Consider the following 18,197-nt stretch of genomic DNA (forward strand, 5'->3'; position numbering starts at 1 on the left):
TTTTCTCTACAAAAGGGAACCAGAGGCTCTAACACTGAATTACATGGGAACTAAGATTGACTGACAGGATTATGCTACATCGTAGGTTCTGTCAGCAGAATCCAGTTTAGTCAATAGTATATTAAAAGGTGGTTTCCAAGCTGCTGGAGGACACATGAGGTCAGCCCCTCCACACCCCATGTTGACTAGCACACACTGAAGACCATGAGGTGTCCTGTGAATTCCGCAGTGTAGGTTAAAGTGGTGTCAGTGCTACAGGAACTATTGCTTGATTCTTTGAAAATTGGTCAGATAATGTTATATGAAGAACACGTTTAGCCACACATTGACATCTAGACATATTACTGTGCACGTGTGTATATTCCTGCCTGTGTTGTGGTTTGTGTGTATATGTGCACATGCATGAGCACAAGCATACGTGTGCACATATGTATGTATTTTGATGCTGGAGTTTTTGTTTGTTTTTGCTTGATTGTTTGCTTGTTTGGCAGCCCTGATTGCCTGCAAGGCATTACATAGAGGCTGTCCTCAAATACATAGAAATCCACCTGTCTCTGCCTCCTAAGTGCTAGAATTAAAGGCATGTGCCCTTGCGCCTGGCCTTAGTTGTATTAGTTATTAAAGCTGAATCATTTTAATCTGAGGGTTTAGACCAACTTAAATATATATTTATTCTTAAAATTTTATTGCCTTATTTTTTGGTTTGGTTTGTTTTTTGAGACAGGGTTTCTCTGTGTAGCCTTGGCTGTCCTGGATTTGCTATGTAGACAAGGCTGGCCTTGAACTCACAGAGATCCACCTGCCTCTGCCTCCCCAAGTGCTGGGATTACAGGTGTGTGCAACTGTGTCTAACTATTTATCTCCTATTTTATGCTTTTTTATCTTTAGGAATTCCATTGTTTTTAGCCTAGAGCATGGCATTCTGATTATTATTATTATCTTCATTAGTCTAATTAATAATTTTAGGAAATAAGAAATAATGAAATGATTAGAAAAATATCTGTGAACTATATATTCATTACGTAGACCTTGCATATGGAACCCAGAACTTACCTCTTTTCCTTTTTGGTTTTCAGTTTTCTAACTATAAAGCCAGTAGTTTATTTGCAATAGTTGAACCGTAAATAAAAAGTTCAAGTTATGAGATTTATCTTTATAACTAGTGGTTTGTTTCTCCTTGTCTAGATGCTGCTATCTTTGGGAGCAATGTGGCTGTACCTTTTAGACTGTGCTCAGCTAGTAACAGTGTCAGGACATCATTTACACATATTTTGCCAATAAGGAAATGAGGGAGGGACTCTGAGTTCAGATTTGATCTCCACCCAAGCGAGTTTCTGCTTTGCTTTTTATTGTTATTGAAAGCACAATGAGGCTTATGTGCAGGGCCTGGCGTCGGGGGATAACTATGAGGCGTCAACCTTACATTTGGTGATTTTGGAAGGCTGGCCTGTTCAGATGCTCCTGACTCTGGAGGCAGCGGTTCTCGTGTTCAGGTTAGTTAGGCCACACACACTGGGCAGGGGCAGCAGCATTGCCTCTCACTGCATAGCTAGCCACTTGTCAGTGGAGGGAGGCTGTGTCAGTAGCTGGTGGCCTTGGCATGGCACTCTCAGGTCTGTGACCCTTGGTCTGCATGGGCTCTCATTGTGTCCCCTGAAGGAGTGCGCAGTGTTGCCTGGTAGTCCCGTGCTGGGCTTATCAAGGGCAGATGCTGAACGTATGGAGCAGTTCTCTCAGTATGAGGATGCCTCCTTTTCGTCTCCATCCACTCCCTTCCTGTGGCACAGCTAGGGATGCCTGGCAGGATCTCTTCATCTGTTTCTCTACATTGCCTTTTCTAGATTCCTCTAACATGGTGCTTGAACACTTACCTAGGTATTTTGTTCCCTCTCTAGCCTGTAGGCTTATCGTCCCTAAGTCATGTGTTCTTGCTCTTATAGATCCTCTCTAACTTCCTGTCTGTGTCTCTGCATTTTCCTGTGCTCTGGCTTTATATTTCATTGCTGCTAATGATTTAGAATAGAGGTAAATTTACATGCTTTATTTCTTATATGCCCCCAATCATTTAACCTCTTAAGGAGAAAGAATGTTAAAATACTGAAATTCTAAGTGAAATTTGCTGTGTCCTAAATTACTAGCTTAATATGCCTTTATTAGGACACAGTGAGACTGTCTCAGAAAACAAAACAGTAACTGCTGTTAAACAGAATTTATAAAGAGATGATTAGCATCAAGAAATTTAATGTCTGGGCCTAATACATTCTATACAATTTGAGGAAAGAAATGATTCCACGTCAGGAAGCAGCGGGAATTAACAGAAATAGTGCTGGTGATGATGAAGTCGAAGCATGTAAAGGTGTTAGAATGTCTGAAAAGATTAATAAGTTATAATCTGATTCTGCCTTCCCAAAGCATTGGGGGGGTGTGTGTTTGTGTGTGTGTGTGTGTGTGTGTGTGTGTGTGTGTGTGTTTAGAATCATGTCAGCTGAAGATAAGAATCATCCCAAAGCCCAGTGAACTCCCAGAGGCTGTCCTTTTAGCCAAGACGTAACCTCCTAAACCACTGAAGTTTGGACCAGAGCAGTTAATGACTCACGCTAGTTCAGAGAGGCTTTTAGTTTATATGCAGGATTCCTCGTGCTGTTTTAGCTGCTTTTACCAAGGCTGTCAGTCACTCTGTTTAAGTTCGAACATACTATATGCACTTAAAAAGGCTAGATATGACTTCCCCCAAAGTACGGGGGGGGGGGGGTACCACATGTCACATGCATGTTGCTGTGGCCTTTCCTTGCCTAAGGATTATCCACTAGGTGGCTGTCAATATGATGAGAGTAACAGTCACAGCGGTGGCGATGGCAGTTGGAGGCATGGCAGATATATATAGGTTAGGGCTAGGGTAGGGATTCTGGTTTAGAAGTGCAGCTCAGCTAGACTGGGCAGAAAGCGTTCGTGGCCTCAGAGTCCTAAGAGTAGGGAAAGACACAGGTCAATAGTGTGCCAAGCTGAGCAGCATGTTAGAGAATATACGAAAGCCTGTTAAGTAACCTGAAACTTGTTGTTCTTGTTATTCTTTTGAGCCCCGTAGTGTTTAGGAGGAAATATTTTGATGACAAAATACACTTTTACCATTATTTATGGTTATAAGACATTTGCAAAAGATGATGATTTGAGCCGGCGTGGTGGTGCATGCCTTTAATCCCAGCCTCCCAGACAGAGGCAAGTGGATCTCTGTGAGTTCAAGGCCAGTCTGGTCTACAAGGTGAGTTCAGGATAGCCAAGGCTACACAGAGAAACTCTGTCTCAAAAATACAAAACAAAACAAAACAAAAAAGACAATTTGAATAGATGGTTAGAATTTATAATTATACAGTTAATATATATCTTGGGGGTCATTCATTCTGACTCTAATTGGCCTTTATTTAAGAGAGAGAGAGAGAGAGAGTGTGTGTGTGGGTGTGTGCGTGCACACGCATTAATGCAGATGCCAGAGATACCAGATGCCCTAGAGCTTGAGTTACAGGTAGCTATAAGCTACCATATATGGGTGCGGAAACTGAACTTGGCTCCCGTGCAGGAGCTACAAAGGCTTTTAACCACTGAGCCATCTCTCCAGTACTGATCTTAATTGTTTTTTATTGTCAGTACAGATTAGAAATAATCTCCTAGACAATAGTTATCTTGACCTGATATAAAAATCGAATCTATTCACATGTAGAATTTTCTAAGAAACATTATTTGTGTAACTGCCCAAGGTGATGGGCATATAGATTAGGAATAGTAGTTGATTTTACCGATCCTTTCTTGAGTTTAAAAAGTGAGAAAAGTATTATTGATGTTGATCGGGCATGTATTGGGCAATCTACTTTAGAGATGGTGAAACTGATAGACAGACAGATGGGTGAAGTGCCCTGTCCAAAGCCACATACTAGAGACCTCTGGCACACGGTGTTCCTGAGCTCGGGTTTGTAGCTGGTAGTGTGCTGGTGTGACACGTACAGTAGCTTCCGCAGAGGGAGAAGTCGTGACATCCCTGAGGAGTCTCTTCCCTGTGGAGACTTTAGGCACTTTCCACAGAGGGTAGTTTGTTTCACTTTCCAGATTTTGTAACTTCTTTTTGTACTTTCCTACAGAATTCTAAGGTTTGATTCGATGTTCCTCGATTATTCGCTGGGGAATCACTGTTGTTTGGGACAAGTGGGCAAAGCCATGATGTCAAGGAAGGATGGTCCCTCCGACTGTCACCCTTTCCGTGGACTCTGCTTGCTCAGCAGATGGTCTCTGTTTCTCTGGAGGAGCGGCATGGGCTGTTGCTGCTGCTGCCTCACACCTAAGCTTGTGTTTCTTCTAGGGACTGCTGCTCTGTGTTCTAGTTACGCTACCGACTTTCTTGGGAGTTTGCAGAATGTTCCTCCTCCCTGCCTGGCTCCCTGGTGATATTTGACAGAGGTCCAGACCCTGGCCTGGTGGCTGAGGTTAAGAGTACAGGCTCTTGTTCACATCCTGGGCCCAGTATAGTTGAGCCTGCAGCTCAATTTGACCCAGTTTAACCTTGACCTTTAAGGAAGGGGTTGAGTCTGTTGAGTTTGTTGAAAATTGAACTCAATATTATATCATCAGCTCTTATAAGGGCAGTACTTCTTCTTCTTCTTCTTCTTCTTCTTCTTCTTCTTCTTCTTCTTCTTCTTCTTCTTCTTCTTCTTCTTTTTTTTTTCTTTCCCTTCAAGACAGGGTTTTTCTGTATAGTGCTGGCTGTCCTGGACTGTCTTTGTAGACCAGGCTGACCTCAAACTCAGAGTGATGACCAGGCTGGCCTCAAACTCACAGTGATCTGGCTGCCTCTGCCTCCCTGAGTGCTGGGGTTAAAGACATGTGCCACCACGCCCAGCTAGTGCTTCCTTTCTATAAAAATAAGTTACAGCTACTGGGAAAGGAAGCTAGATAATGACGCCTGTTTGCTCTGAGGTGTACCCCGGTGGTTTCTTATTAACAGTCTCCATGCATATAGATCTGTATGAAGCTTTGGAAAGGATCTGAGTTTTACTAGCAGCAGTGTAGGTGGACCACACCTTCGTCGGATGTCCAGCTTTTCTCCTTTGGATGAGATGCACCTTGGCTAGTTTGCATTGATGTACTTATTTCTTTTGGTCCCAGGATGTGGGTCTGGTCAAAGGAGAAGCTTGGGGGAGCTTTGTGGTCTCCTTGGCTGCTCACTGCCCGTGGCTGTTTACACATTGGATTCTTGTTCTTACTGTAGATGTTCCTGTTTCCACTGTGGTTCCCATGAGAGTGTGCTGCCTGACTTTATCCTGTTAATGTGCCTACTTCCTCCTGCTCCCAGCAGTAACAGCTCGTAGTCCTGAATGAGGAGTGGAGCAAGGGAACTTGACGTTTAATCATTTTCTCTTTGTCCAAAGGGAGGCCTCTGTTAAAGTAGAACTTGTTTTCTTCACAGTAACAGTAAGTACACTAGGCAGGCCAGAGACAAGCTGGGAAGGCTGTAGGAGGAGTTGTGAGGTGGGCCCATGACCCTCCTCTGCACAGCATCCCGAGGGTCACAGTGAGCGCTTAGTGTGCTTGTTTCAGTGCCTTTACAAACATGCCTCCAGTAAGTATGTAAGTATGTTCCTGATCATGCTGCACTTCTCAGAGCCGTTTGAAGCTTTCTGCTTTGCTTGCATTAAAAGCCAGAGTTCTTAGGATGGTCTGAAATACCCCATAAGATCTGCCTGTGGCCCCGCCTCTTCGTGGTCTGAACTCAAGTCATTGACTCTCCCTGTGTCAGCGTTGCTGAGAAACACTTCTTGTGGCGGCTTCCTCTTGACTGATACTCTTCTGTGCATTCTTCTGTTGCCTCTTCCTGCTGTGTGGCCTCTGTAGTATGGCTACTCTGTCCAGGGTCACTGATACTAAGAATCCATAATATTCCTTTGTGTGTGCTGGGCATGGACTATACCACTAAGGCCCTATCTTTTTTTTTTTTTTTTTTTTTTTTTTTTGGTCTTTTCTAATTTTTTTGTTTTTCTTTTCTTTTCTTTCTTTTTATTTTATTTTATTTTATTTTTATTTTTGGTCTTTTATAATTTAAGGTAAGATATTGCTAAGTTGCTCACGGTGTCCTTGAACTCTGTATCCTAGACACCCGTAGGTACTGATCTTCCTTCACCACCCCGCCTGATTACCAATTTTTATCATACTTATATATCAGTGAAGGGCAGGAACCCCATCCACATCTCTCACAGTATGAGGATCCACTTGGATAATGCAGGATAAAGATTCTTAATCATATCTTTGAGTACATAAGGTAATAGCTACTATTTTTGGATTTTGGAGGCCCACCATTTGCCCATTACAAGCCTGTGGGTGTTGTTAACCACAGGAGGAAGAGGAAATGCCCCAGCTACACACGCCATAGTACAGCACTAAGTAGAAGGAAAGAAAGCTAATCTTTTTTCACGTCTACCATTTTTTAATCATATTTTTTTGTTTTTGTATTTTTCCTTCAAATTAAATAAATGCACATGTGCAGTGAGACACACAGGAAGAATAGAAAAGGTGAGATTATGTTTTCTTAGCTGCTGTTAAGGTTCAGTTGTAGAGTTCTTACCTAACAAGTGTGGAGCCTACTTCGCGCCCCTCCCCCTCTGGCTTCCATGCACTGGCTGTCCTACTTGTTAAAACAGTCGTAGTTACTTTGTGTCTTCTGTTGTCTCTCTTACAAGGAAGTAAACAGTAAAGATCAACTTAAATCTCCTGTCCTCCATTTCCTATTTTCATTTCCCTTTCCTGTGAACAATCACTATTACAATATGTCCAGGCATTACCGGACATGCCATTATTTATATGCAGTGTGTGGAGTTGCATGTGTGTGTGTATTTAAAATGTTTTCAGGATCATTTTATGTAGAGTAATATAGCTCACTGTTTAATTTTTCCAGTCACTTGAGATTTTGCTGTGGTTTCTGAGGCAGATCCTTTGTCTGCCTTGGCTTCTGACTAGCCATGTCAGCAGCTACTAGACTAGCCTGTAGTGTCAACAGTTGGAACCATTCCTCAGACCTGCAATGCTTATCTTCCTTTGTATCCAGAGGATCTGGATACTCTGCAATTCCCTTTAGGGAGTATCGATTGTTCCAGGGGAAAATAGATAAATAAAGTGGAAAGCACGAAACCACAACCACAGACATCCACTTGTGTGTGAAGTCGAGTTGCAATATCACATCCCCTAGGAAGGCTTTCCTGACCTCAGATTATGCTCTAAGCCTCCCTGCTGCCTATTACTGCAGTAACTGTCGTTAGTTACCTCTCCCCTTTGATGTATCCACAGTCAGGGCTGAGGATGTCTTGTTCTGTTGTTGCTTCTCAGGACATGCGCTGTGATTTACCATTAGGTGCTCAACACGTGATTTTGAATGGACAGCGCTGTGGACTCTGCACGTCTGCCCTATTTCCTACTCACAGTGTCTTGCTTGAATCTCATGAATAGGAATCCTGTGTGTGCTGATGCTTTTGAACTTTTTTTTTTTTAAACATTAAAATCTGTTGTCCCAACCTCCAAGCCCTTAAATCCTTTTGGTTTGCATCAAGAACTTTGTTCTCTTTGGAATTTTCTTTGTTAATGGTGCAAATTCAAAGAAAGCTGAAATTGCTGAAATGCCAATCCAGACTTCTCTAACATTATTTGAGATGGGTCTGTAGAGCCTTGCACACCAGCTGAGATGGGTCTGTTGAGCCTAGCACACCAGCTGAGATGGGTCTGTTGAGCCTTGCACACCAGCTGAGATGGGTCTGTAGAGCCTTGCACACCGGCTAAGATGGGTCTGTAGAGCCTTGCACACCAGCTGAGATGGGTCTGTAGAGCCTTGCACACCAGCTGAGATGGGTCTGTAAGACCCTTGCACAGCAGCTCCCTTCTTCTTTCACATGTGCACTATAATGTGTCTTTACTTTCAGGTGTGATTTTTGCAGACTATGATTCTTGCATATTTACTTCTGAATAGCTTTTTAGCATCAGGGAAATTTGAGTACTAGTGAATATGAAATATGAGCAATTCCATTTTGTACCAATAGCAATAAAAATAAGAGTAGTATTTATTGGTGGTTTTTCTGGGCCATGAAGGTAGGAGTAGATGCTGGGTTTATATCTGCTACATAGACATGAAAACCAAGGCTTAGAGAATCTGTGCGCTGTGGACCCAGAACCACGTTCCCATGACTCTGTTTTGCTTCTTCTGGGTTAGGAAAAAGAAACCTGGAATTTGTTAACAGAAAAGTACATCAGGTTGATCACATATAAAGAGTAAAGCATTTATTTACTTACTTATTTGTATTTTTGCAAAGCTGTTGTAGTCAGTGGCAAACTTAGGCAAAGGCTTAGAACTATGGTATCAGTGTACCTGCCACCAGAGCCAAGGCATTTGAAGAGGACTGAGTCTGTGTACTTCCATTATAAATTGACATAACATTTTAGGAACCCAGCTTACCCTGTGCACTTTGTATCTCCTTCATACATGTTGGTTCATAGCCCTGGAGTCCTGCCTGGCCTGGGTAGGAGCCATTTAACCCAAGGTAGGCATTAAATATCTAGATAATCATTTGGAGAACTATTGTTTTTATGCAAAGCATCTACATGAAGCAAAGTGCAATAAATTTATAATTATCTTACTGAAACTTTGTGGTGACAATTGCAGGCATTATTAGCCATCAAGTAGTGGAATCTGATTAAGTTTTATAAAAGGGTATGAGTATGGAGCCATTGCTCCCTTTTTCCTGATATGTCCTCTTTTAAATCAATATACAGCATCTGTCTTCCTGTCTAGGTCCCGATTGTGTATTTCCTCTAAACTCTTATGTTAGTTTGTTCTAGAAATCTTCTTACTTGATATTTCTGGGAATAAAACCACCTGTACCAGAGACTAGTGACATCACAAAACAAAACCTAATGAGATAACTTGTGCTGTGTGGCGTTCCTCCTGTCACCTTAAGCATGCCCACTGGGCTTTTTACAGGCGTGGGTTCTGTCTTGTGTCAAGTGTATACATACTTCATCTGTTTGTATTACTTTCATGGTGTTACTGGGTTCCCAGAAGGGACCATCTTATTTCTTTCTGTCTGTAGATAATAGTTCACAGGAAAAAGTGAATTAAACTTACTGTGTTTCTCTCCAGGTGGCATCCCAGCGCATAAGCTCAGTAGACCTCTCGTGTTGTAGCCTTGAACATCTGCCTGCCAACCTCTTCTACAGCCAAGACCTTACTCATCTCAATTTAAAACAAAACTTCCTGAGGCAAAACCCCAGCCTCCCAGCTGCCAGAGGACTTGGTGAACTGCAAAGGTGAGCCTGTAGCGGGGGCTGGCATCTGTGGAAGGGCTGGGGGTCCAGGCCAGTGCAGGACCAGCCAAGTTGGGAATGGTTTCTTGACTATTCTGGCAGGTATAGTGCATATGTATTTTCCCTTTCAGATGGCAAGGTAATAATTTGCTTTATAATGAGGGCAGTATCAGCTGTCACTCTGAAATTTTCCCTAAGGCTTCCTGCCTTTAAAATGTGGCTTGTGATTATTCATTGGATAGATTTGCATAAGAGTAGTTCTTTTTAAACAAACTTCAGTCCCTAGATTGTCTGCAAATAGACTGAAAAATTAATGGCTTTTATTTTGCTTCTTCTAATTTCAAGAGTTTGTTCAGAATAAATTACTTGTTTTGAAACTTGTGGGTCAGTTTTTCTCATTAAAAGACTTATCTCAGGTTTAAGTCCACAACCCTGTGATGTCTGGATATCGGAATGCAGAGTTGAGTCATGAGTGTCAGCCAGGAGAGTCTTCCCCATGATAACGTGAAGTATCCGTGAAGCCGACCTGAGACTTTGCCATTTAACCCCCTCTGCAGCATTTACGAAGCTTGATTCTGTGGGAAGGGAAGGCCCTGTGACCTTGCGTGTAGCGACTACACCGGAAGAGGGTGTAGCTGTGTGTTCAGGGAACACTATGGCTTCCTAGGCTCTGATACGGTTAGAGAGAAAGCTATGTTCATCAGTCATGGTAGTTATGTGTCTATGGTTTTTAATACCCAAGGGAAAAAACCAACCATATTTTATTGTAAAAATTACACATGTAATTGCAAAATATGATAGTATTTTAAAGGATTAACTTTTCAAAGTTAGCGCGCCAATTAGTAGGTTCTGTTGCTGCATTTCCATACACTTGTGTCACTTAATTTGCTTTACTTTGCCTCCCTCCCTCTCACTGTACACCCCTAATTTCTAGGAGAGTATTTTAATTGTTCTTTGAAAGAGTTGTGACTATTCTTCTTTGATACCATACCTAAAGTGGCATTACAGTTCATCTATACTAAGCCCATGCGAGGGACGAAGACTATGGGATATTAAGGCAGTTCACATTAGTGGTGATCAGAGGAGGAAGTGAGGTGCTGGAATCACAGAATGACTTATAGAGATTTTCAGCTGTTTATGTAGTGTCTACTTCTTTACGGAGGAAAAAGCATAGAGGTAACTATGGCCAAGCGCACCAAAATGCGACAGATGGAATTGTAAATGCCTGGTTGACATTATTTTCTCTGTTCCTCTATGTAAGTGTCCCATAGTAATTCAAAATCAAAACTGACAGAAGATGGGTTTCTTAACACTTACAAGGAATATTCACTAAAGAGAGCATCCATGAAATGAGTAAATATCCAGGTGGACCAGGGTTCAGCGGAGTCCAGGTCCCGCATTGCCTGCTGTTCCTTTCAGAGACTCCTAATTGTCCAACACACCTAATCTCCCCCTCCGTGCCCCATTTTGTGACTCCTGCTCTCCACAGCCTTCCTGCTCACAGACATGGACACAGGCACGTGCACCCTCACCGCCCTCACTACCCTGCCCTGCCCTGTGAGCTGCACCTGCAGTTGGCATTCTTTCCACAATGAGGACTTTCTGTTGTTTCCCACTACAGCTAACTTGTTTCTTGTCTCTTGTTTTATGCATTTTATCATTTTGTTTTATTTTGTGTTTTAATATAATGTTGTATGTAAAATTAAAAATTCTTCTAAACAAGGTTTATAACAGACAGTACCTTTCAGTGTACTCCTCGACCTAAGCCCTGCTTTTGAGCGAGTCATGTTGTGCCACTGGGATCCGCAGTCCGCTCTGTTCTTCCTAAGTGTTGTGCGTACACTGCCATGCTGGGCGATGCTTGCTGGTGTACTGCTTAAGAAGGTGGGGCCTTGGTCCTTCTGTTGTGTCACACTGTTCCTGCTTCGTGCTGCAGACGCAGCCCTGTCCCCATTCCCTGCTTTATACGTTGGTATCAAGTTTTGATCCACTTGGCATCCACTGTTACCTTTGTTAGCGTGGAACTGTTGCTCCCAGCTAAGGAACTTAAGTTCTGTAATTGCGTTTCCTGAGCTTGCTCTTCCTTTCATTTGCACTCTCCTCTTCTTCCTAGATGATGTAGGCTTCCTGACAGAACTTAGCATCCTTCCTAACCCCTTTTACTGGAGCCAATGTAGGTATTTGCACTTTTTGCCTGCTGCATAGCAGAGAGAGAGAGAGAGAGAGAGAGAGAGAGAGAGAGAGAGAGAGAGAGAGAGAGAGAGAGAGAGAGAGCGCGAGCGCGAGCGCGTGCGCGTGCATGCGTGCATGCCTCTTTTCTCTGGGGTGTGTCAGTCTTACCTGAGAGGAATTCTTTGGCATCTGTCTGAGTGATGCATGCCAAAATGCAGAGAGCTGAGTGGGGAAGAGAAGCAGAATCTCAAAGCTTCATGTGTGGATTTCCATCTAGTCTCCCTGTTTTACAGAATAGCGCGCTTTGCTGAACGTGATATCTTTGAACCAGTGATTCTCTAGTTTACTTTCTTTGGGGAATAAACTCTCTTCCTGGAATTGGGGAGAGAATCGGGCATCTTTGATACTTTTTTATACATGTGTAACAAAAATATAGGACAGGCACAAACAGGCACATGCAGCCTAGTGGGTTCCTACCAAGTACACATGTCGTACAGCTCCTGCCCGTGCTGAGAAGTCGACTGTTAGCCAGCACACAGCAGCTCTCTTTCTGCCCCACCGCCCCACTGTCAACAAAAGATGATCTTTGTCCTGGCATCTGACACCTGACCCAGTCTTACCTGCTTATATACTTGATATAAATGGATCGTACAGTGAGTGCATGTATCTGGTTTCTTTCATATATTATTCTTTGTAAAAAGCAAAACAGTATTCAGTCATCTTGGTGTATTGTCCCAGGCAGTCCAGACTGGGCTACTCAAATGACTGGGTTTAAGATGGAAGGTTATCCTATTTTACATTATAAAAGAGCAGTTTGTTTTCTGTTACTTTAAGGCTGAGCAGGTATAACTAAGAGACTGGGTCTGTGAGGTCTGAGACACTGGTGAGGCTGCTTACAGCCCTTCAGAGAACACACGAGGCTTCAAATGACAGCCTCCTTTAACATCCTAACTACGCAGTACCTGTGTGACAGCTCATTGTTCATGTTTCCAAAGTAATAAGTAAATAGTAAACATATACATGCACATATATTGATACTGTGGATTAAAATTATAATATATAATTACATCATATTTATACTTCAGAAATCACTAATATACATTTTTAAATTATAGTTTAGCAAGTTTGTTATATTAAGAGTTTGCTATATATACATATATAATATATATATAAATTTTAATACAGTATATATTGTACATGTATGATATATATATCTTTTATTCTGATCACTCTTACACACATCCCTGTCAGCACTCTCTTTTTCCTACAGTCCTTTTTGCACATTCCTGTCTTCCTAACTTTTTCTTACATTGAATTTTTTTTTTATTATGTTTGTGAGTTACTGGATTTAACCAGGGCCATCTGCGTCTACAGGTTTGGAGCACTCCACTGAAACCTGGTGGGGTCACCTGTGGGCACACAGCTGAAGAGAGTGATGGCCTTTCCTCAGAATCATCAGTAGCCAAGAGCTGGCAGGAAGGAGTAGGCCTCCTGAGCCCCTCTGTATGGTTGTCTAATGATGGGCCCAATCTTGTGAAGGCCAGCAGAGGCCTCTTTAGCTTCTCTTGGGATAATGATTGCAGTGGCCTAGGTTATACTTTGAAGTCTTAGGTGGGGTGGTGTACATGTCCTGCTTAATACTGAGCACTCAGCCATCACTTATTCTCAGCAGGTAGAGCAGCCATGAGTCTCCTCATTCACCCAGTCACATACATTTTTAATGTTAATAGACTTTGGGATGTGTTGAGATGCCATACTTTCAATTTCCTAATTTTTATTTGTGTATAATAAGAACTTTATGATAGTAAATGTCTAGTGTACAATAAAGTCTACTGCACGTTTTACTGGAAACATGTTTGAGAGGTAATGAAGAGTAATTAATTTTCATATTTTAACTAAGTCTTAAGGAATTAAGGTTTAGGCTAGTATTAACACAAATTCTGCTGGGCACGGTGGCACACTCCCAGCACTCAGAAGGCAGAGGCAGGCGAATCTCTGTGAGTTCAAAGCCAGCCTGGTCTGCAAAGGGAGTCTAGGACAGCCAAGGCTATACAAACAAGCCTTGTTTTGAAACACAAAAAAAATAAAACAAAAGACAAATTCTGATTTCAATATTTTAAGAAGAAATTTTACATGCCATAAAACAGTTAAGTGTCTTTAAAGTACAGTGTGTCTTAAATTTTCATCTAAATGTAAATATTCACTTTAAACAAATATCAGTTTTCAAAGAACATTTAAATCGGTGTTTGCACCAGTATTCTGAATCTGGAAAGTAATACAGGTCACTGTTTCAGAGGGAAGACATTCCTCTTGAGTCTCCACAGTTTGTTTTTCCTTTATTGGCACTGGAACTTTTCAACTTCATGTTCGGCATTTAGAGAGGAAAGCATCAGTAACTTTTGGTGGTTTTAATAGTTTCTTTCCTGATTCTGTGCCACTAATAACTGTCCTGTATTATTTACATCTTCCTTTTTTATTAGTAGACAGTAAGTACTTCACATAGCCAACTACACAAATGAACTAGTAGTCTTAATATAAGTTATTGCTGTTCGCAATAGATAATTAGTTAATTTTTTGTAGTGCCAGTGAACAGGACAAGTTTTTGCTGGTTTTCATTCTCGGGCCTTTAACTTTTAACTTTTCTCCTTTTATGTTAATTTTACTGGTTCTACTGTGGTAGCTAATTGTGTGGGTGACTTGCACTGAACTATATTGATGTTCAGATCTTTTACCAAACTGATGTGCTTAGCTTTTTAATGTTTTCAATAATTTCTTAATTTACCATTTATTGACATTTCATGGGTAGGGTTATTGAAGGGTCTACGGTTTGAATATAAGGAAGTGAAAACATTGTGTGTCTTGCAACAGTCTCTCTCCACCTGCTAACAAGAGAAAAGCGTCATGCTGTTCCATACACACAAGAGTCTCCACAGAAAGATGAAGACCTGGCGGAGAGCAAACCTCAGGCTGATGTACCAGGTTGAGAAAGGGAAGACCAAGAGGAGGAGCCCCAGAAGAGATTATGAGGATGTTGCTCATGCATATCTCACTTGTTTCAGGAAAATTAAAGGGACCAGAGGACATCTTCATTGTCTACTGTTTTTCTTTAGTTCACAATACTATGACGCAGAGGCAGATTTAGGGGTGACATCTTCTGTCATCCTTCATAAAGGGGGGCAAACAGAGTTCCTGATCATGGTACCTGCAGCCTTTGGAAAGCACAGTGTGGAAAGTGCACTCAGACAGTAACTACCAGTAGGTGCTCATTTCTCTTTGCTGTGTCCCTAGTACTTGAAATGTTTATAATTTAAGTTAGATTTCTTTACCTAAGACAATATTAATGTAGTAATCATTCCATTTAATAGATAAGCCTACGTTTTAGTAAATTGTTGACAAACTTATGATCCCACTTAAATGATTTAATTCTATATATGGAAAATTTATTAAATAGAAGTTATTAAAAAGCATTTCATCTGTCTTTTCTTACTCGTTGTTATCACTCGTTGCCATCCATAAGCAAGGGCTGGAGGTCCTCGGTTCAGCTGTTGCACTTTGATGGGATGGAGCAGGGAGGCAGAGCTTGGTTACTTTTATAGGAAGAGTACAAACTTTGGTCTTAAGGTATTTTTTTTGTTGCTTAAGAATTTCACGCATGCATGCAGTGTGCTTTAATCAAATCCACCCCTACTAACTCTCCTCTTGCTCCTCTCCAAACTCCCCACCACTTTGGCTCCTAACTTAAGTAGTCCATCCCCTCTCCTCTTTTTATTGAAAATAGCTTCTTTTCTCATACAAAATATCCTGATTACAGTTTCCCAGTTCCTTCCCACTTCCTCTTCCCAGTTAGATAAATTCCTTTTTCTCTTTCTCATCAGAAAAGAAGTTTCTATCAAACATAACAAAATAAAGTATAATAAGATAAAACAGACTATCATGTTGAAGTTAGACAAGGCAAACAAACAGGAGGAAAAGAGCCCAAAAGAAGGCACGAGAATCAGAGAGCCACTCATTCACACACTCAGAAATCCAATAAAAACACTAAACTGAAAGCCATAATATATAATACATGAATGCATACATACCACGTATACATATATACCATACACACACACACACACACACACACACACACACACACACACACACACACACATTATTAGGATTCTGCTTCAGTCTGCCTACCTGTGATGCTGTGATGTCATTGCCTACCTGCCACGGGGGCGTGGCCCTGCCCAGAGTTATACAAAAGGACGGTCATACCTAGCCTCCCTCTCTCCTCCTCTTCCTCTTCCTCTGCACCTCTCTTCCTCTGTGTCTGTCTCTCTGAGGTACCCCTCCCTCCTTTCCTTATCCCCATGTACGTTTAATAAACCAACTATAATCTAATATCTGGTACTTGGTACCTTATTATCCTGTTATCTCATTCTAATGCATAAAACGTATGTGTACACACACACACACACACACACACACACACACACACACACACACACACACGCTTGCTGCTTCGGTCTCTAAGTTCATATGAACTTTGCTCATTTGGAGAGCCTTGTTCTCCTGGTGCCCTCCATCCGCTCTGGCTCTTACATCTTTCTGCCTCCTCTTCCATGAGGTTTCCTGACCTCTGAGGGGTGGGATGTGCTGGAGACTGAATGAAAAATGAGGACATTATTGTTCCTAGGTATAGTTAAGGAGAAGGCTTATTGTAGATATGAGGTGGAGTACAGCAGAGGCATCTGGAAGGGTACAGACTGAACAGGACCAGCAGGGTGAACCAAGCCATGACTGGGGTTGGGGCAAGAGAGGAGAGAGGGAGTCAAGCAGACCGAGAGAGATCCAGAAGTGAGCCAGGCAAGATCTAAGATGCGGATGGACCAAGAGGCTGCTCTACTGTATAGTAGCTCAGCCACAGCCAAGCGATGGCACCTCCAGGCTTTTCTGTATCTCCCTCTCCTGCATCTGCCTATGTGTCTTGTATGGTCCATTGTCCAGAGGCACAAGAACATGGAATCTATACTTACTCTCCAGACTGTAGCAGTTTGTGTGTTTTGCTTGGGAGAATTGAGGGCATTGGTATTCAGCTATTATCAGAAGATTTAAATTTATTGATGTTAGTTTGTTAATTCTGTATTTAATATCATTAGAAATTTGTACTATAAGTGACTTGAAAGTCACATATGAATTATTAGTAAATTATTTTTCTGTAAATAGCGCTGACACCATGCACACACTAAAGGACAACTGCCTCATCAGGTTTTTAGGCAGCATTGCTTTCCCTCTTGATTTGTTGTTATTGTTTTTGCTGCTGTAGTTCAAGTGTGATTATTTATTCCCTGACAGTTTCACAGAATTCTATAAAATAGTTTGTGAAAGCTGCTTTTAAGCATAGAAATAGTAGTATAACCTTAGCCTTTTCACATTTGATTGCATTTACTTTTTGCTTAGAGACTGAAAATGTAAGTCTCTCTCATAAGGAGGCATTGACCTGATTATCTTTGTCACTTACCTGTTTGTTCTGCTTATCCACTGTGCTCTGCTCAGCTCTGAATTCCTGAAAGGTAGAAATCAGGTTCCCCCAGATGATTGCGGTTGTAAGGTAGACATTAACTACACTGGGAAGGAGCGCGTGAGAGAGTGTGGAGGAGAACTGCCCTTAGTCATGCACCTCTGTCTTACTCATGTGCTACTTCTTTGCAACAGGCTTTTGTGGCAACTTGGAGAGAGAAGTGAAACTGGAAATTCTTCATTTCTCTTTGGTTGAAAATTTGATGAAAAAAACCCCTGCATAATGAGACCACACAGGAAACATGACGTGGAGATTTGTAACTAAGAATTAGTAGTAGGAAAAAGAGAAAATAAGCTTTAAATGGACTGTGTGATTTTTTTTTTTTCCTGAAGTGGGGAGGAGATAAAAACTCCAAACCAAAGCAAAAAACTACCACCAGTCTCTAAAATACTTTACATTTCTCGCCACTCCCTTGTGGATGCCGCCCTGCTGCCTGCACCTCCTCCCAAGCCCAGATCTGACTATGTCCTGTCTGCCCTAGTGCGTTCACTAGGATGTCTTGAAGAGTTTGGCTATTTCCAGTTCTGTGTGCTCATTCCCTCCTCTGATTTATAAACATTCTTTGTACTTGCTTGTTGTATCTCTTGTAATAAGCATTAGCAATTTTCTGAATTGACATCTGTTTGTACATTTCTTGACCATAGGGGCGGAATGAATGTCTCTGCTTCGTTATTTCCTGTTTCCCCTTCATACTTAGCCTAGAGAAGAATGGAGGTAGAAGGCAGACGCAGGAATGGCATGTCTCGGGAAAGCTGTTGGTTTCCCATCACCAGGGATACTAGAGGGAACCATCTATAAAGATGAAGGTTTCCAAAACACTTTGAGCAATTGATGCCATATATAGCACTATTTTAAGGCGATAATGGTCTGTTGAGATCACTTTTGATCAATCACACCATAATGTGATAACTAAAGATCAATTTCATTGACCCTTAGGTGTGCCTCTTAAAGTCGGTGTGGTATAATTAAGTCTGGTATCACCTAAAAAGAGGCAAAAATTACTTTTGTGTGCAGGAATGAGTTAAAGACTTGGGAAACTTAGAAGGCAGGTGTGGATTTGGTTCTGAGTAGATGTGAAAGTTATATTCACTGAAAATGAGAGAGAGGGGAGAAAGTAATGGGAGAGACAGTG

The 18,197-nt window shown here is 41.7% G+C and overlaps 1 protein-coding gene across 1 annotated transcript in view; it reads left to right on the forward strand.

Annotated features, from left to right (window-relative positions):
* Positions 1 to 18,197, forward strand: part of PHLPP1 (PH domain and leucine rich repeat protein phosphatase 1) — a 207,145-nt gene that overhangs the window by 119,800 nt on the left and 69,148 nt on the right. Inside the window, exon 4 of the mRNA XM_084787940.1 lies at positions 9,164 to 9,330. Within this exon, the coding sequence (XP_084644066.1) occupies positions 9,164 to 9,330 (167 nt within the window). The remainder of the gene's footprint in view (positions 1 to 9,163; positions 9,331 to 18,197) is intronic.

This window comes from Acomys minous (genome assembly GCF_964271855.1).
Source record: "Acomys minous genome assembly, chromosome: 1".
NCBI lineage: Eukaryota > Metazoa > Chordata > Mammalia > Rodentia > Muridae > Acomys > Acomys minous.